General features: G+C 41.0%; 3 protein-coding genes across 3 annotated transcripts; all 3 read left to right on the forward strand.

Moving 5' to 3' along the window:
• The first annotated feature begins 1,331 nt into the window (after window positions 1-1,331).
• tlr7 (toll-like receptor 7) lies at window positions 1,332-5,373 on the forward strand. Its single transcript, XM_034574580.1, has 2 exons — window positions 1,332-1,963; window positions 2,214-5,373. Exons 1-2 carry the CDS (start codon window positions 1,949-1,951, stop codon window positions 5,349-5,351), a joined length of 3,153 nt encoding a protein of 1,050 aa, XP_034430471.1. The 5' UTR covers window positions 1,332-1,948; the 3' UTR covers window positions 5,352-5,373.
• A 59-nt stretch (window positions 5,374-5,432) lies between these two features.
• Window positions 5,433-10,842, forward strand: LOC117755077 (toll-like receptor 8). Its single transcript, XM_034574582.1, has 3 exons — window positions 5,433-5,650; window positions 5,710-5,774; window positions 7,503-10,842. The coding sequence occupies exons 2-3, from the start codon at window positions 5,772-5,774 to the stop codon at window positions 10,575-10,577; spliced, it is 3,078 nt and encodes a 1,025-aa protein (XP_034430473.1). The 5' UTR covers window positions 5,433-5,650; window positions 5,710-5,771; the 3' UTR covers window positions 10,578-10,842.
• Window positions 10,843-11,878: 1,036 nt separating this feature from the next.
• On the forward strand, window positions 11,879-13,276 carry tmsb4x (thymosin beta 4 X-linked). Its single transcript, XM_034574595.1, has 3 exons — window positions 11,879-12,035; window positions 12,751-12,862; window positions 12,958-13,276. Exons 2-3 carry the CDS (start codon window positions 12,763-12,765, stop codon window positions 12,981-12,983), a joined length of 126 nt encoding a protein of 41 aa, XP_034430486.1. The 5' UTR covers window positions 11,879-12,035; window positions 12,751-12,762; the 3' UTR covers window positions 12,984-13,276.
• Window positions 13,277-20,190: the final 6,914 nt, after the last annotated feature.

Genomic DNA, 20,190 nt, shown 5'->3' on the forward strand with positions numbered 1-20,190 from the left:
TTTCAAATGTTTTTTGGTCTATTTGTGTTTGACCCCAGTCTTGTGTGTGGTTCTGTGCAACCTCTCACACAAAGCCAAATTTCATTTCTGCTTTTGTTCAGTGGTGCGGGCAAATTCATTACTTAATTTTTATTTCAGTTGATCACCGAAGCATTAAACCAGAATAACACAAGCTGACAGATTTACTTTTCTAGAGTGTACATGCTTGTTTTTAAAATTGCATTATTCATACAGAAAAGTTGCTAAACCCATGTTTAGTTGTATAACTTATGTTGAATAATTTATTGGTTAACCATTTACTCCAGACTGAGTGGTGGCAATGCTTTTTGCATTAATAATGATGATTGCCCATTTCACCTTCAGGGCTAGAGACAGTGTTTGCACTGTGTTATACGTGAGAGAAGACAAGCATATGTTGCACGACGTGTGTGCATCTGAAAAGCAGAGGTCGACTCTGTGAGGCTGTAATGAGGTACAGCATTGCTTTGAGCTAAATGCTAAGGTCAGCATGCTAACATTTGCTGATTGCTATGAAACACAAAGTCCAGCTGAGGCTGACAGGAATGTTATTAGTTTTGCAGCTATTGGGTCATAAACCAATGTGTTGGACTAATTCAAAGTTTGACACCAGAGGAAAAAACGAATGATCTTCATAGTCATTAGAATTCATCGTCTGGGGCCCATGATTGTCTACACCACATCCAATTTCAAGCCATCCAACAGTTGTCGAGAGGTTTCAGACATGACAGGTTGATATTGCAATGCCTGAAACCATGCAGCTACTGCTAATTAGCCACTTTCATATCAATCAAACTTTATTTAAATAGCCCCTTTCAAACAAATTGAATGCAATGTGCTTTACAGGGGATTGACAAAACATAGGATGTTAGAAAACAATTAACAATGAGATAAAAAGCATTCAGATTTAGAGAAAAATTACTACAATCAAATATACATAATCAACACAAACATTTTAGTCAGAAAAAATAGAAAGGGGATAAATAATTATGATAAAAAATAAGTGTAAATAATCAAACCAAAAAAATACAAAAACACTATATAAAAGTAAGAATGAAACAGCCTCTTGGAGGTTGCTCCAGTGACGCAGAACATTATGGCTGAAATTAGCATCACCAAATGTTTTGGTTCTGCTTTGTGGAAAAACTAAAAGGGAAGAACCCGAGGATCTGAGGGGCCTGTTTGTTGATAAACCGCGAGCATTTCTGATCAGTGGTCTGGTGAAAGTCCATGTAGGCCATTATAAACTGAAAATCAATTAGATAACTGGTACCTAGTGTTGAGACTTTTACAGTGCGTGTTGTACAATGTCCTTTTGGTCTTGACAGAAGTCGTGGAGTAGAGTTTTGGAGGAAATCAAGCTGATTATCTTGTCATCATTTCTATGCAAGATACTGATCGGCACATGCATTTAGTTAGTCAAGTAAATATTGAAATATATATATATACTATCAGGCCAGATCATGAAATCTACAACCCACAGCAAACATAGGTTACAGAAGAAGGGCCTGAAGAGCATGCTCACCATGTAAGATGGTAAACCTAAAGCAAGGCTTGGCTTCACCTTCCCCTGCAGGCCTATGAGAAATGAAATAGCTCTTTCCACTGGTGACGGCGACCCAAGCATGGACCCACAGAGTAACGTACAACTCCCCTAGATGTGCAGCTATAATAATGTACCATAGGAGCAAGAGACGACTCTATCCTCCTATTACTAAGGCAGCATCTTCATGGAAATCTAAAAGCACTCGTGCCTTATTGAAATGGGGAAGTGATGCTGCCTAATTATATTCACATAGGTTGAACCCAGCCACCTGCTACTTTCATCCCATCAGTAACCAACGTATCATCAATGTTACATTTCTTTCAGTACCCAACTTGACAACAGGACTCAAAGCAGGATATCTCTTTTTATTCTCTCACATGAACAATGCTCTTCCACCTGGTGAGTGTTTTATCTTTGTTAATATATACAACATGCATCTTAGAATCTAGAAGAAGAAGGAGATGAATTCTAATTCCTGGCTGTATTATGAAGTAAAATATGCTGTACATTCCTTGCTGTCACTTTCATTACTTATATGACTGAATGTCCTGCTGAATGTTTGGTATGTGAAATGTGAGTGTGTTTTATTAGTAAATGTAACTTTCCACCTGCAAACATTTCTCAGAGAACTGCCTCTGTTTTTGCACAGATGTGTTTGGCACTGCCGGCCCTGTGGCGTTGTCTCTGCGCATCAACAGCCACCGTCTCTTACCCGAAAACACTGCCGTGCGATGTTAGCGAGGCCAGCAACGGCAGCATGGTAACAGTGGACTGCACCGAGAGGGGCCTGAAAGAAATCCCCCGTGGCATCCCCAGGGAAACCACCAATCTGACGCTTACCATCAACCACATTCCAAAATTAAACTCCTCCTCCTTCCACGGGCTGGTGAACCTGACTGAGATCGACATGAGGTGCAACTGCGTGCCCATCAAAATTGGCCCCAAAGACAGAGTGTGTACCAAGAGTGTGACGATAGAGGAAAACACCTTCACGAGTATGAGGAGCCTGCGGGCGTTGTATCTAGATGGCAATCAGCTCTTCAGTATACCTAAAGGTCTGCCGCCAAACCTGATCCTGCTGAGTTTGGAAGTGAATCACATTTATTATATTTCCAAAGCGAACTTCTCTGACCTCGGGAACGTTCAGATGCTTTATCTTGGCCAGAACTGCTATTATCGTAACCCCTGTAACGTGTCCTACGATATAGAGAACGGTACGTTTTCCCAGCTTCACAACTTAACATTGTTATCCCTTAAATCAAATAATTTATCTGATATTCCTCGTGATCTACCCACAAGTCTGAAGGAGTTGTATCTTTACAACAATAATATTCAAAAAGTCACTAGTGAGGATTTCAAAAACTTAACAAACCTTGAGATTCTAGATATTAGTGGAAACTGTCCTCGATGTTACAATGCCCCCTTCCCTTGTCAACCGTGCCCAAATAATTCACCGCTACAAATCAGCAGAACTGCATTTAAAATGTTAACCAAACTTAAGACGCTCCGCTTGCACAGCAACTCTCTGTACCATGTGCCACCCGAGTGGTTTGTCACCACAACAGAACTGAGAGTGCTTGACCTCTCCTCAAACTTTTTAGCAAGAGAGATAGGAGTCTCATATTTCCCCAAATTCCTGGGAAGTCTGGAAGAACTGGACCTTTCGTTTAACTATGAGTTTCAGCGCTATCCTGAGACACTGAGACTGAGTGGCAGTTTCTCCTCCCTCAAATCCCTCAAGATTCTCCGACTAAAGGCTTTTGTGTTTCATCAGCTAAAAGCAGAGAGTATTGCTCCTTTAAAAGATCTGGCAAACCTTGAGGTTGTAGATTTTGGTGAAAACTTCATAAAAATGACAAACTTCAGCATTCTGATGGAGTTAAAAAGCTTTAAAGTAATAAACTTGTCTGACAACAAAATATCTTTGCCCTCTGATGGCCAAGATGCTGTGGGATTCGCTGGAGGAGAGCCCTTGCACTGGTCTCCAATGTCAGCTCGGTATCAGAGTAATGAAGTGAGAGAGATTCATTACTTCAGATATGACGAATATGCACGCAGCTGCAAACATAAAGACAAAGAAATAGGAGTTGTTACATACTTTGTCAAAAGAGAATGTAGTCAGTTTGGCAAAACCCTGGACGTGAGTAGAAACAACATTTTCTTCTTGCATTCAAAATTTTTAAACCTCGGAGAGCTGAGGTGCCTCAATCTGTCTGGAAATGCGATGAGCCAAAGTCTGAATGGCTCTGAATTCACCCATCTGACTAATTTACAATATCTGGACTTCTCCCTGAATCGCCTGGACCTGCTCTACTCCACCGCATTCCAAGAGCTAAAAAGTCTGGTCATCCTGGATATAAGTTACAACAACCATTATTTTGAATCCGAGGGCTTGACTCACATGCTTAATTTCACTAAACACTTAAAGAATCTCAAAATATTGCTGATGAATCACAATAAGATCTCTACTTCTACAAACACAGAGCTGGAGAGCCAGTCTCTTGAGAGGTTAGAGTTCATTGATAACCGGTTAGATATGTTGTGGAGGGATGGGGACACAAGATACGTAAATTTCTTCAAGAAATTACTCAACCTGACTGTCCTCGACATCTCTAGTAACAACCTCAATTTCATTCCAGACGCAGTGTATAGCAATCTACCAGACAAGCTTTCTGAGCTCTACATCAAAAACAACGAATTAAAATCCTTTGCCTGGGATAAACTGCAACTTCTACGTTCTTTAAAAGTCTTAGATCTCAGTGGAAACAGTTTAGATCATGTTCCAGTGCTGTCTAACTGCACCAAATATCTCAAGAAACTCATTTTACATAAAAACCTAATTTTTAAACTCGCGCCAGATTTCCTCAAAGATGCTTACAACTTGAAATATCTGGATCTCAGTTCTAATCGCATACAGCACATTGAAAAGTCGAGCTTTCCAGATGATGTTGTTAATAGGATGGACATGTTGCTCCTGCAGGACAATAGATTTGTATGCACTTGCAACGTGTCTTGGTTTGTAACATGGCTCAACAGGACCACAGTGACCATCCCCCGGCTTGCCACAGACGTGACCTGTGCCGCACCAGAGGCGCAAACAGGTCACCCAGTAATCTCAGTGGACCTGCTGGCCTGCCAGCACAACAGCCTGTCGATCATTCTCTACACCCTCATGACTTCCCTCATCCTCAGCTTCCTCACCCTGTCCATTGCTAGCCATCTCTTCCTGTGGGACGTCTGGTACATATACCATTTCTGCAGGGCCAAGGTCAAAGGCTATGGCCGCCTGTACTCCCAGAGCTCTGTCTATGATGCCTTCGTCATGTATGATAAGGAGGATCCCGAAGTGTCGGAGTGGGTGATGAGGGAAATGTGCGTTCATCTGGAGGACAGCGGAGACCATTGCCTTTCACTGTGTTTGGAGGAGCGGGACTGGCTGCCGGGATGCCCCCTGATCGACAACCTCTCCCAGAGCATCCACAGGAGCAAAAGGACCGTGTTTATTCTCACTGACAAATACATCAAAAGCGGCAACTTCAAGACGGCTTTCTACATGGCCCACCAAAGGCTGATGGATGAAAAAGACGACGTCATCGTACTGATCTTCCTGCAGAAGGTACCCTGCAATTCAAAGTACCTGAGGCTACGGAAGAGACTGTACAAGGGCTCTGTGCTGGAGTGGCCAACGAACCCTCAGGCCCAGCCGTACTTCTGGTTCAGCCTGAGAAGTGTATTAGCAACTGAAAGTCACAAACAATACAGCAACCTCTTTAAAGAGACACTGTAAATACCAGAATACACCGTAATACTTCAATGACTTATATGTGTACTTCTGTGTATGAATTACAACATGTGAAAATCCCACCAATGAAACTGTCAGCAGATCATGAAACGGGGAAATGAAACAGACGCACTTCCCCATTTCAAATGCTACTTCTGTCTGAGGGTCTGTCTTCTTGTTGCTTTCGTTTGACTTTAGCAACAGGGTTTTTTTTCTTGTTGTTGTGTCTGCTGTATATTAAAAATGAAGAAAACTGAGATATAAGTGGGTATTTTGCTCTGTGGTGACTTGACGAAGCTCATGACAGGCACCGTTTTTACAGTTAGTTCATTTTGATTCATTTTGAAAGATTCCAAAGTGCAGAAACCTCGCCTGTTTCATGGTTGTCGTTTGAGGATTGTGAGGGATCAATACGATACATGCACGATGGTGAGTTTTATTAACACAAGCTGTACTTTTGAAGCATTGCTCAGCTGGTGTTAGGGAGTTACTTGTTACTCGCGTGTGCCTTAAAATGAATGTTTCTCTGACATTATCTTTAATGATTTTGTGCTTCTATGAGTGTGTGCTGAGAGCTTAAGAAGACTTGATAATAATTGGTCTATTATGTGCATGAATCTATTTGGCTGTTCATATTATTCCTTGTACTTTTTTTTGACATGTTTGATAAATGAGTGTTGTACAGTAAATACATCAAATAAAAGTTTCCTCAAACTAGTGTGGGAAGAAAAAATATAGCATATCATGTTTGTTCTTTTACCATGGATCTTTAGACAGAAACAGTTAACCTCTCTATGCTACTCTATCAGACTAGTGTTTAAAAAACCATGTTGCCCAGTCATTTTAAATTCTAGTGTAGATCAAAAAGTTTAAAAAGATGCCAAATGTATCTAGCTGAAACTTTGACAAACATATCTAAAATGGTTCAGAAAATATTTAGAATACACTAAATTATATTTAGTGTATTTTCAAACAGAATAGTTTTACCAACATTACAGCTACTTCCGGGGACATAAAGGGGAAACCAGAAGTTAAGTGAGACTATGTTCTTCTATCTTTTGTAGGAAAATATTCCAAATGTATTTACAAATAAAAAGGATGCAATTGTTGAGCTCAGTGCACTCAGTGTTTTGTTGTCACATATTATGCTGGCTAATATTTGTAGATAAAGATTACTGTGCGTTTGACATTATTGAGTAAGTTCACAGACTGTATGATATGTGCTACTGTTGCAGCATCTTAGCATTTACCGTCTTCTCACAAATGTCACATGTGGCCTCTCAACACAATGTCCATTGTTCAGCAAACATGAATTTAGTCTCCCTGTAAGAGATCAATGAAGATTATAATTCTGACAAAATGCCAAGAGCAGATCCTCCAGTTGAGCAGCTGCCACCTGCTGGTTAGAAGGGGCATTCTGAAATGTAGGTAACCCTAACCCTGTTCACAAATGGAAGCATACATTTACAATATTTATGTCAACACTGAAACTGGTTTTGCTTGCTGTAATAAATTCTCCTATGCAAGCTGTTCAGACTGGACAAAATCCATATAGATATACAGATATTGAAGACTGCCAAAGCCCCATATTAACTTTGGAAAACATTTCCCCTTGGGCTGGACGATAAGGCAACATGTATATTAAGAGAAACATTTTAATACCAGTCAATATTGATAAACATCTCAAAAAATTTCACAATAGTTTAAAAAAAATTAATTCAAAGACCAATTTTTGCTCCTGAGTGTAAGCAGTGGTTTTAAACTCTTATTTGATAAACAGCAAAATGTTTGATAAATCTGAGATGGATCGATTATGTGTTAAACCTGCTCACTGTGTTTTCACAATGCATAAGCATTATATTTATATATGTTGAACTTTGGTTATATTGATATAGACAAACATTATTATTGGAATTGCAAAAAATGTTGATATTGTTCTATTGCCCGGCCCTAATTTTAACAAACAGTGAGGACTGTGGATTTTTATCCATATCACTAATATTGAAAGCACAATAGTAAAATTAAACAACTCTTAATGTCCAGTCTTAACAAGAGGGATGACAAAACATGTACATCTACCCTTTTCCTAACAAAAACCTGTATGTCAGACTGCATTATTAGTTTCCTCATCTTACAAATGTTGTTGTTTGTCTGCAGACTGTCACATGTTGGATGCAGTTGCTGCTCCTCTGGGTGTGTTGCCATTATGAGGTCCAGCCTTCTTCTTCGTTTAAACCCATGTGGATGTCGCCGCGGTTCCCGTGTGACGTCAAAGTCAGCAACGACTCTAGGATCAAGTTTGACTGCAGAGGGCGTCATCTGCATAGAGTACCTTTTGGAATAACTAGGAACGCCACTGTGATCGACTTGTCAGAAAATTACATCGCAAACATTTCAGGGCATGTGTTTTCTAAACTGCAGAATCTGACCACACTCTATCTGAACTGGGCGAACAAGCAAAAATTCCTGCGGATCGGTGACAATGTCTTCAAAAATCTCACCAAACTGAATCGTCTGGGGCTGACTGGAAACTCTCTGACGGAAATTCCTGGCAATCTCCCTCCCAGTGTAGAAATCCTTGATCTAGGGATAAACAAGCTCCAGCTGGACAACATGAATCTATCAGGCTTAACAAACGTGACACAACTGTGGCTCGCCAAAAACTGCTACATATGGAATCCATGTCAAAGAAATGTGACCATTATGCACAGCCCCTTTGCAGTTATGACCAAACTGCAGATTCTGGAGTTGTCGTTTAATAATTTAACCCACGTTCCCCGAGGATTCCCTCCTTCATTAATGGAGTTACGGCTGGCTTCTAACAAAATACAATACATATCTGACGACGATTTCAAAGGGCTGCATAATTTAAAAACCCTACACATTCAAGGGAACTGTCCAAGGTGTCAAAATGCACCATACCCATGTGTCCCTTGCCAAAATCTTTCTCTTGGCATCCATCCTTATGCATTTCACAATCTGACAGAGCTTGAGATACTGCACATGGGAGGAAACTCGCTGGAGTTCCTGCATCCTAACTGGTTTAGTAGGCTGAACAAGCTGAAAGATTTGTTCCTGTCATTTAACTTCTTGCTAAAAGTAATAACTGGGGATGCAACATTTCTAAGATACCTTCCCAACTTACAAAAAATAGATCTGTCCTTCAACTTTGGTCTCAAGGTATACCCTACGTCCTTAAATCTTTCAAAGGATTTTGCTTATCTCAAGTCACTTAGAACTTTGCATCTAGAGGCTTTAGTCTTTCAGAGTATTGGACCGTACACGCTCCGTCCTCTGTATAAGCTCAAAAATCTGACTGCACTGAATTTAGGGACTAACTTCATTATTGACTCTGATTCTAATATATTCCGCAATCTCTCTCAGGTGAAATTAATATACCTCGCAGAAAACAGGCTGTATCCCATTCTGGTAAAAAGTTCCAGATATCTGAGTGACGAAAACAATCAGAGGTCAGACTTTTCCATTTCACCCCGTCCTAAAGACCCTACTTTTGAGGTATCACACTACTTTGTCAAGAAAGAGTGCTTTGAATCAGGCCGAGTGCTAAGCCTTAGCTCAAATAATATCTTCTTCATTTCTCGAAACCAATTTGAGGGCTATGAAAATATTGCATGTCTCAACCTCTCAAGAAATGGATTTTCTGCAGCACTTAACGGCACAGAGTTCCACTCGCTTCCTGATCTGACATACCTGGACCTATCTTTCAACAAGATTGACCTGGCCTATGACAACGCCTTCAAAGAACTGCAGAAACTTCAAGTACTCGACCTCAGTTACAACCCACACTACTTTCTATCATACGGGATAACGCACAATTTAAATTTCATAAGAAACCTGCCTGTCCTGAGAGTGCTGAATATGAGTCACAATGCCATTTCCACGTTAACAACAAAACAGCTGTGCAGCCAATCTTTGTCTGAACTTCAGTTTACGGATAACAATCTTGGAATTCTTTGGAAAGAAAACGATGTCACGTACAACATGCTTTTTACTAATCTCACCAATTTAACGTATTTAGATATATCCGATAACAAAATTGGCAAAATTCCAGACAATATATATCAATATATTCCGCGTAACCTCACCAAACTATGCATAAGCCATAACTTGCTCACTGGTTTTAAATGGGACGCAATTAAGTATTTCCACCAACTTCAAGTTTTAGACCTGAGCTTCAATTCTTTATCTGACGTGACGGGTATAAATTCAAACTTCACTCAGACTTTGATTTTCCTTGACTTGAGCCATAACTACATTTTCCACCTGGACGATGGATTCATAAAGGGTCCGAGGAGCCTTAGCATTCTCAGCCTTAGCTACAACAAACTCACCACCATCAATCAATCTACCTTCCAGTCCAGACCCGATAATCCGATTCAGATTTTGTACTTGCAAGGGAATCCGTTCCAATGTACCTGTGACTCATTAGATTTCATTCTGTGGATTGAAGACAGTAACGTAAAAATCCCAAGACTGACCACTGAGGTGATATGTGAAACGCCAGCAAACCAGAAGGATCAAGCACTGATATACTTTGATATAAAACAGTGTGTAAATGACAGTCAGGCATTTCTGATGTACATCCTCACTACCTCCTTCATTATTGCTTTTATGTTTGTGGCAACTACTGCTCACTTATTTTACTGGGATGCCTCCTATGTGATACACTATATGATAGCGAAGCTGAAGGGGTACAGATCCTTGAACTCATCTAACAGCTTTTATGACGCCTTTGTGACTTATGACAACAGAGATCCACATGTCTCTGAGTGGGTAATGAGCAATCTTCGGGTGAAACTGGAAGAGGAAGGAGAGAAGTCTCTTCCTCTGTGTCTGGAGGAGAGGGACTGGGTGCCAGGAGTCCCGGTGCTGGACAACCTCACCTACAGCATCCAATACAGCCGCAAGACCCTGTTTGTCTTAACGGAGGGCTACGTTAAGACCGGGGTTTTCAAGCTGGCGATGTATCTGGCCCACCAAAGACTAATGGATGAAAATGTGGACGTGATTGTGCTGCTGATGCTGGAGCCCGTCCTGCAGCACTCGCAGTTCCTGCGCCTCAGGAGGAGGCTGTGCGGGGAAAGTGTTGTTGAGTGGCCGAGGACAGCAGCCGCTGAGCCCTGGTTTTGGCAAAACCTGAGGAATGTCGTGAGGGTGGACAATCAGCTTATGTACAACCAGACTTACTCAAAATACCTCACCAGCCGGTAAAGCAAGACAAACGTCATGACTCTCTGGAAAGATTTTATAAATTCAAGATGTGGACAAATACTTTGAGCTTCTTTTGAATTCACTGTTATACAGCAATATTGATTTTGGTCCTTCACAACTTATATCACTATGCCTGGGACTTAATACAAGATAACTAAAGACATGATCTGTTGAGTTTTGTTTATACATGGGCAATGGTACTGCATCTCTTGTAACTTGTGAATTAAATATGAAAGTATGTGAATGAATAAATCCTTTAAAAAAATGTGCAAATTAGTAAGTGTGATTGTTTCAATCTATTATCTCATCTCTATCTGATATAGAAAATACCTTAAGGGTCAGCATAAAAAGGAACAAGTGTTTACTAATGGTTTTATGTTTATGGTACATTATTTCTGAATGAAAAAGAACAAATTGGCAAGTTTAGCACATCTTTAACTATTTTAATGTTAGAACAAATGCATGTTAATCTTAAGGCTGGTCAATAAACCAATATTAACAATTATCGCAATATACTTTTTATCATTAGCAGTATAGAAAAAGTCCATTATATATGGATATAATGCGTATGGTATTTTCTATATCAAAAATCCATCTTGTTTGTCTTCCTGTAAAACGGTTTCAATGGTCTGATGATTCCTCCTGCACTGTAGCATTTACTAATATTGCATCCAATAGTCTAAAGTTATTAACTCTCTCGATATGATCTATAAATACGTAAATTACATAATTGAGTCACCTCAAATTTGTCAAATGTGTTGGTATTAATAAGTGTTTGTCATTCTCTGCTCTGAAGAGTTAAAAAACACAACCTTCACTCAGGAGCAAAATTTAGTCCTTTAAAACTAAAAAGAAACAAATAATGTGACATATTTCGTTATAGTTAATTTCTCTTCTTTTAATCTTGATATATTGTCTGGCCATAGCGTCCCAGCCCTTAGTCTACATACAACCCCCTAGCAAATCCTTCACTATTTTTTCTCCCCCTGGTAATAACTACATTTGTCCGCATGGTGTCGCTAGTGATGCAGTTTTAATAGGAGCACTTTGCAAATTTATCCCCAAACTTCCACTTAATAACCACTTATTAACCCACGTTTGGTGCGGTATGCCACACAAACAAACATCTGGAGACAAACAAACATCTGCAGAAATCTTACCAGCCAAACTTTCACGTGAAGAGGAGAAACTGGCCTCACTCAAATAATGCGATATAATAAATAACAAACACATGCGCAGCGATCGATAGAGCTGCGTTGTTTAGAAACAGTGTCATTGTTTTTAGACCCTGCAAGAAAACAACATATTTGTTCATAGGCAGGGTTTGGAGGCGGTGGGCGTGGCGTCATGGGGCTCATTTGCATAGTGCGCAGTATATAAAGGGCGCATGAGGCTGCGGACATCACTCTGCCGCTTCGCCTGATCCGTTCTTCTCACATCAGTGTGTCTGAAAACCTGGTGAGTCTACTTCCGCTTCTCGTTTTTAATCGTACATGTATCGACTCGGATTGTACTGTTCACCCGAGTTTCACTACGTCGTTTGTTTTCCAACCTTCGAAGCGTTGGCTGCATCAGACGCTTTCTGCTGCACCAGATGCGCCGACGCTTATGAAACCCGAACATCTGGAACGAATAAGAGTGGCCAAAGTGTGACGTGCTAAAACGCAGAAATGCCACGGAGCTGACCGAAGGGGCTCAGCGTCACGTTGCTGGTTTTTGTGTGCGTGTGTGTGTCTGTGGAAACTACACAAACGCCGCGTGATTGCTGTGAATTATCAATTTGGCTCTGCGCGTTTTTTTTTTTTTTTTTTTTTTTTCATCACATGTTGCAAAGCGCCCGTTTATCCGGAATCTTCGGTTTATTGTTCAGATGTTTCAGAGGAGGTGGGATTGGTACTTGAAGCCAGTGCGATCGTCTAGATTGCTCAAAAGGGCGGTGGTCCCTCACGCTGTTGCACACATGAACTGAGTGACACAAAGCTTTTTCTCCCCCCACCCCCCACCCGCTCTCAAATCGGCCTCTTGAGACTCATGGGGCGTGTTTTGGGATGAATAGTTTGAGTTGCACTTAAAAATTGCATCACACCTTCTTTTTTCTTTTTTTTTTAGAGTTCTCACTGGCCTTGTATGTACCCAGGTGTTTCAAATTTAACTCTTTGTCTCCTCTGTTCAGATCTCTGCAAACATGTCTGACAAACCCGATATCTCAGAAGTCGAGAACTTCGACAAGACCAAGCTGAAGAAGACTGACACTGTGGAAAAGAACCCACTGCCAACCAAAGAGAGTATGTGCCATTCTGTGTTAACGTGATTCCAGATCATTTGGTGGCCAAAACTCTGGCTCTAAATAATGCTGAACTTTCTTCCCCTCCACTTGCAGTGATCGAGCAGGAGAAGACAGGATGAAGGCCCGGCCTCCTGCACGCTGTACATTCCACATGCCTTACCCTTTTTTATCAACCTTTCCCACATGCATTCTCAGTTGCAGCACTCTGATTCGACAAATTGCTGCACAACCACACACCAAACCTGTCACTTGCCTAAAATGTTCACAGTAAGGAAGCATGGTTCAGTGACGGCATGGGTTCCTTGTCGTCTGTTTTGCTGTGGCTGAAAGTCGAGGTGTGTTCTGAAACAACTGAGGGACCTGCGCTTTACCACCTGTGAATGCTCACAAAGCAGTTCTCTATTTTTTTTTTTTTTTTTTTTTCTGAACTGGAATGCACAAGTTTAAATATGCAAAAATAAAAACTGTAAATTGACTAATGTGTCCTTGTAATTTTTACACTGGAAGGCCTTTAGTTTAATCAACCGCCCTGGGTTATACAGGAACACTTGCGGTACCACATAGTGTGACTATGCTGAGGGCAAAAGCAGTCTGGCTGTAAATCAATGATGAGGCATTTCAAATTTTTCACTCTAAACATGCATGTGCACTTAAAATCTAGATTGCAATCCTAGATTTGTGACCCATCTGCTTCAGCAGGTTTTTTGTTTTTTTTGTTTTTTTTTAACATGCAGCAGTTTGCTGTGCTTGTAGACGTCTATGCAGCCCCAGGTGAACATCGAACCTCACGTGTGACAAAAGCATTTATTCCCATTGTGAGAACTCTGGGCTGTTTCCAACTTGCTGCATTAAAACATGTAGGGATAAAAACTAACTTGTGATTTTATTTTTTTTAAAAATCTCAAACTTCCTGTCATACTTGACATTAAGCCAGGCCTGTACAGTGCACTAGTTTCAGCCAACCCTGGGCACCAGCACTTCCAGTCCCTCCCTGCTTCCAGCTGTGGCTACAGCAGCTTCACACTGAAACTGCAAAGAGGTACTCATGAGAATTCCTGACCACAACCTCACCTTGAATGATCTCAGGTGCTGGATTCGGGCAGGAACATTGTGTCTCAATCTCACTTACGCCCATGTTGGCTTTAAATCAGGCGCTGCAGTATTTTGGAATTGCTTAAAATTAAAAGTAAAAAAACACTTGATATTCTAACCCTGTTCGCAGTGATCATTGCCTGGGCTGTAATCAGAGATGAACAATGTACTACTTGGCCTGTTGAGGCCGATTTCTGGAACATGCCCTGAGGTCTTGCATGCTCCCAAACGTAAGGAGCATTACATCTTGTACTGCTGGCTGAGGCTGCATACCAACGGATTGAGAACTGTGTTCTGACAGGCTTTCTGCTGTTGGCCTTCATGAAACCAAAAGCATGCAAAAAGTGTCAAATTTTTGATGTGTATATGACAAATCATTCAAGACTGATGACTACATATTGAATTTTTGGGGGACCTCATCAATGTGTAAACCACAGCACCAACGAGGCTGCCACGAAGTTTCTAAAAATATATATATCAATGTCTAAAAAAGAAAAATAGACAACCTTGTTGTGCAGCACGGAGGCGACAGCTGTATCTCATGTGAGAGAGAGAGGGTGGGAGAGAGAGATTATGTAACTGCTGTGTCCATACAGTAGACCATAGCAGCTGTGCCGGAACAACAATAGGCTGTGCTGAGAGACTGGCACAATGTCACATTCATCCTCTTTCCCATGAGGCTGCATTTAATCTGAAGTCATTTTTAGTATGGGAAAAAGGACGTGTTGGTTTTGTTTTAGTAGTATTTACATATTTCCAGTCTTATTGACGAATCAGAGCACTTCATAGTAGAAGCCACATTCACCCATTGGTGAAACTATTCGTGCAGTGCTTCTATACGCACGCAGCGCTTTTTCTATCACACACCATTCATATACTGTCGCCGTAGCCGTCAGGGGCAATTTGGGATTCAGTGTCGTGTCCATAAGACACTTTGGAACGCAGACTGGAGGGGCCGGGGATTGAACCACCAACCTGAGGTAGAGAAGTAACAAATGGGCACACTGTTTATACACACATCTGTAATGCCAGCCCGAGTCTCAGACCTTATGAGCAGTCCGGTCACACAGCTCCTCATTGTCCAGTAACAACATGTGTCTATAACATTACCCAGTGCTGCACAATACAAGACACTAAACTACACACTTTGTTTTAATATCCTTGTGGCCCATTAGACAGACTTGACAACTTCATAATAAGCATATAGCTGAAGGGCACAGCATGTTCCTCAAGAAGACTTCAAAGGGAGACAGACTGGAAAGCTCAAACCTGAGTTAACACGTTTTTTTTTTTTACTGTTGTCTGCATTCCATGATGATTTGAGCCGGGTCAAGAACTAAAAAAAAAAAACTGTCCATGAAAAGGGATGCAAATGAAAGTGACGTGACACTAAGGGCTGATTGTGGTGCACTCGGCTTGAGGCACCACGAGGCCATCTGCCAGTGTTGTGATGGGCACCCTCTGGACTGACTGACCGCAGCCTGAATATGGCCGCATACGTAATGTGCGTTGAGAATGACAGCACTCAGGAGCGTCAGCTTCCCCACAGAGGGCTTATACTGCATATCAACAATCACATTGTACTGTTACATGGCAAAGAAGCACCACATCCCAGAGGTTCTATTGGATTAAGATCTGGTGACTCGGGGAGGGCACTGAAGTACACTGAAGTCATTGCCGTGAAACCACTTCGAGACGCATTTTACTTTGTGATGTGGAGCATTATCGTCATTAGAAGATGGGTACATTGGGCCTATAAAGGGACGCATATGGTCAGTAACATATCAGAAATACTCCAAACAGCCTGTCTGACAGCAAATAGCCCAAAGTTTTTCACTCTGCTGTTAGATTTGAACATTTACAGGTGATCGGCATGATGCATTTATATACATATGCATTTATACACATTATTTAGTTCTCACCCTGTTGATTCTCATTTTGTTCCTTTAAAAACACGTTGGGCTTTATTTTATCCCCTCATAGTATGAGCCATGTAGTCTCCTTAAAAACAAAGTGGTTGATCTTATGTTTGCAGTCTCAGTTGAGTGCGAGGGCCTTGAGGGTCACGGGGGAGAGGCTGAAGCCAATCGGAGCCGACCCTGGATGAGATGCGGTTGACGCCCTGGACAGGTCACCAGCTAATCACAGGGCCAACATACAGAGACAGACAACCATTCCACATTCACACCTACGGACAATTTACTCCAGTTAACCGAACCCAAAGTCTCTGGACTGTGGGAGGAAGTAACTGGAATTATTATATATATTTTTTTATATATATATATATACTGCTTTGCTATAATATTAATGTGCCCTCCAAGCCCTGCTGATCCATCTTCTTTCAAGGATATATGTTAAATGAATCCCTTATAACTAGTAATTAGTCCCAATGTGAACTAAGAAGAAGAGCAGATAAACCCTTGCCTTTTGGGGTTTTAAACAAAAATTTGGCACAAGACATTGCTAACCCATACAAGCGGTAGATGTATGGACCATCATGAGAAAAGCGTGTCTCGACAGGTTATTGTTTAAACAAGCCAGGGGAAGTGACAGGATCTCACAGCTGCGAGCAGAAGCAATGAGAGACTCCTCCCTGTGCTTCTGCTCCTTCCTCGTGTTCGGTCTGAAAACCTGGCCGCCGCCCGGTCTATCTTTCTTCTGCCCTGTTTCCATGGCAGCAGACAGGAGATTTTAGGTTTTCACACGTTATCAGAGACAGTTATGTTTACTACTTCATATCCAACAGTAATCCAGACCAAATGATAGGGAATGAGTATTCATGATGACCATAATTAACTAATAAATTGATGACAATATAGCAGTTTTGCTGTCTGTGTGGAGTAGGTCTCTGTCATATGATCATCAATATCGACATCTTCTGACATTTGTTTATTTTTTTCCTCTTTAAATCAGTGTCAGGTGTGCTATCAGCTGTTATGTGAAAAAATATACAGCTATTAAAATAAAGGCTTGTAGGTCAGTCCAACCCCTGCAAGGGGAAGTGACACATGAGAAACTCAACTCCCCAGTGAACTATTTTCCACTGTTTTGTTCACACAGTGCAGGTCAAGAGAATCCTTGGGGGAGAAAGATGTTTTAAATCGTCGACCTGTTCAAGCCTGGTTCTCCTGTTTCACAAATTGTTGTTGGGCAATGTGTAGGTGTTGTGTTCTGCATTATTGTGAAAGAATGCAGAGATGTTTGTTATAGCCAGCCAGTTAGTCGTTGTGTATACTTCGAGATAAAATGACCACAACACTTTCTGAATCCTTCTAAAGGTTAAAAAATATACACATTTGAAAAAGGGAAACAAGCATTTGTGAAAAGCTCACGCCCAGTTTTTTATAGTGGCTGTGCAGTGCTATACTCACTATGAATCAGCACTGATTTAACAAATTACCAGTCCTCCAGATGGTCACACACCAGTACAAGCTCTTTGTTTTGAACTGGGATGTAACGAGGATGTAATTTCACTAAAATGTTATTTGAGCAGAACACTTCTGTGTCTTTAAGTTATTACAAAAGACCTGAGTCAAACATTTAAACCAATCCGTGTGGCACCAAATAGGTGTGGTGTTATGGTGTCAAGTTATATGTTTTGTCGCGAGCATTGAATAACAGAGCAGAGTACTGGCAGAGTGACAGAATCATTGTAAATATATTCATATATGCATTAGGAGGAGAGACATTATGGCTTGTTATGTAAACTCTAACACTGTCGAAATATATGTGAAATTCTTATTAGCGCAGTCATTAATAATCACAGCAGTAGTAGTAGAAGCTCAGTCAGTACAGAAGCAGATAAAAACCATGGACTAATAACATGGATTCACATTGTTAAAAAACATTTAAGATCAATTTAATTTGATCAATCAGTTTTATTGATTTATATGAGAAAATGCATACAGGTATAATAAAACTGAGGCCAGGACTAAAAATGCCACTCATCTATATGTGGAGGTTCAGCATCTTTATGTTCTTAACTCAGAGTGTGTCACGAAAGGGACAATTCATCTTTGTCTTCATTATTATACCCACGGTGGGAAAAAGCAGCGCCGCTATTGTGTGATAGGTAGACACAAAAGCTGAGGGCGTGTGCTGGCCAATCCAGTATCACGCCATAATGGTTGCTATGTGTGACAGAGAAACTCCACAAAATGTGCCTTGTGTGATACAGAGAGAGAAAATATCTATCCGACTTAAAAACTGATCACCAAGAATCTATAAAAACTTTAAAATAGCTTTTAGAAACGGAGCAAATACAAAGGCAGAGTAAATAGTGACATGATGTTGCCCAACCGGTTCCTTGTTCTCTGAAAGCTGCTAACCTTTACTTGCCGTAATGAACAGTTGCTTAGAGAATATCTTGCGCTCATTGCAGAAATAACAAGAATAGTGAAACAATTATCTGTAAGTCAACACGGACAAATCAGAATGAGGACAAACGGGATGCAGCAACACGAGACATTATCGCCAAAAGATGTGATACGAACATTAGGCCATGGCCTAAAAAAGAGCTCAAAAACCTAACTAATCGAGACAGACCGATTTTCGGGGCGTTGATGCTGATACGGATATTAGGGAGTTAACACTTTCCAATACCGATATATTGGGCAATATATATATTTTAATGTGGCAATGATTCCTAAGATGTCGTTATCGAAACCTTATAACAAAGAAATGTAAGTGACTTTATCATAAATAAATAAATACAAAGCAAACGCAAGTACAACCAAATATACAGAACCTGAAAAAAGGAATTCGTCATTTTTTACATAAAATGTAAACATGAGTGCACATCTTCTCTGCATTCTGTAAAAGTGTATATGTCTATAAAAGGCTCCTGTTGGCAAATCAGTTGGGCTCTGTTTAATAAGTTACAGGTTGAGTTAGGAAAAAGTCCTAAATTCCATAAAGAAATAGACTTCTACTTATCCGGCTTGCTGGACTGGATTTTTATAAAATGATTAGCTAAGCACACGTGTCTGGAGGGCACTGACAGAGATGCAGTGCTGTGTGATTCAATGTGACATGTGCATGCGTGTGCATTGCAGCTGCAAGTATCACCCCCAGTGTGCACGGTAACACGCCACCTACGAGCCTGGCAAACCAAATACTCCAGATCAGCCCCAGCATGCCCATGTAGGTGCAGTAAATGTGTAAAACCGGGAGGAATTCACAGTATTACGAGCTCTTGCTTTGTGATGTCCAGTATATGCCACACATGCAGCAGAGTGGGAACAAGGTGAGGCGTCAAGCTTGCATGATAACAGTGATCGTGTGTGACAGGAAGCATTTAATGGAGGTGGCAAACTTGTGTGATGGAAAGCATTTTCGGTGTAAGCACCGGAAGTGGAGGTTTAAGGTCGAAGCAGTAGAGGAATATGTCTGAGCTGCAGCCGAGACTGACAGAGACGTGTAAAGAGAAACAGACGTGGGAGATGAGGAAAGCGACAACAATTTGTTATGTAAAAACCTGTGATCAGTGATCAAATCGGCATACTGCATCGACTTTCTCTAGTTCGAGCTAAAGGAAACTGCAAATGTTTGAAAAGCAGAACTGCAAGCAAACACTGCGGTGTACATGCAGATGTGATCAAACTAGAGTTGTTCCCTCACAGGTTCCCTAACAGAGCTTTTCATTTTGTAATGGCATATAAACCCTCATAAACATGGCCTCTATAGGTCCCACCGTTACTAGGCCACTGGGTGGATGAGTTCAGAGACAGAACAAGGACTTTTCTTATTTGAATGCTCTGTCCAAGTCACAAGTTTAGTCTGAAAACTGCTGAGGGCTGGTGTGCACTGCAGGAAACAAAGTAGTTCCCTTTTTTTTTAGAAAAGACTAAATGCCTTTCTGACCAGACTTTCAGGACTGACCAGAAGTTCCTCCCTGAAACACAACAAGGCACAACACAACCCTCGGTTTAGTTCAGTCTCACCACTTAGACGTTACATTTATGGAGATTTCCCCCACAAATAATAGCACAGGGCATTGATATATGACTTTAGCCAAAGCTCCCCTAATAACGTTGCTCTCGAGTTAGGTCCTTTGGGCTGGTATACATCATCATACCAGAGCAGAATAATGCTCTCGACAAATCATCAGAGCTCCACCATGTCTCAACTTCTCCTCCTCCCACTTATGCACACAAACGGTTTCTCAAACATACAACAGTTTCCCACAGTGCTCATTACACTGTCTGCATATGGGATGATCATTTATCTGAAATG

This window comes from Hippoglossus hippoglossus, chromosome 21 (genome assembly GCF_009819705.1).
Source record: "Hippoglossus hippoglossus isolate fHipHip1 chromosome 21, fHipHip1.pri, whole genome shotgun sequence".
NCBI classification, from domain to species: Eukaryota; Metazoa; Chordata; class Actinopteri; order Pleuronectiformes; family Pleuronectidae; genus Hippoglossus; species Hippoglossus hippoglossus.

What these genes read in the sequence shown, in the direction of transcription:
- tmsb4x (XM_034574595.1), top strand. Translation starts at nt 12,763, where the DNA reads ATGTCTGACAAACCCGATATCTCAGAAGTCGAGAACTTCGACAAGACC. An exon ending in CCCACTGCCAACCAAAGAGA is followed by an intron (nt 12,863 to 12,957) that starts GTATGTGCCATT and finishes CTCCACTTGCAG; the next exon opens with TGATCGAGCAGGAGAAGACA.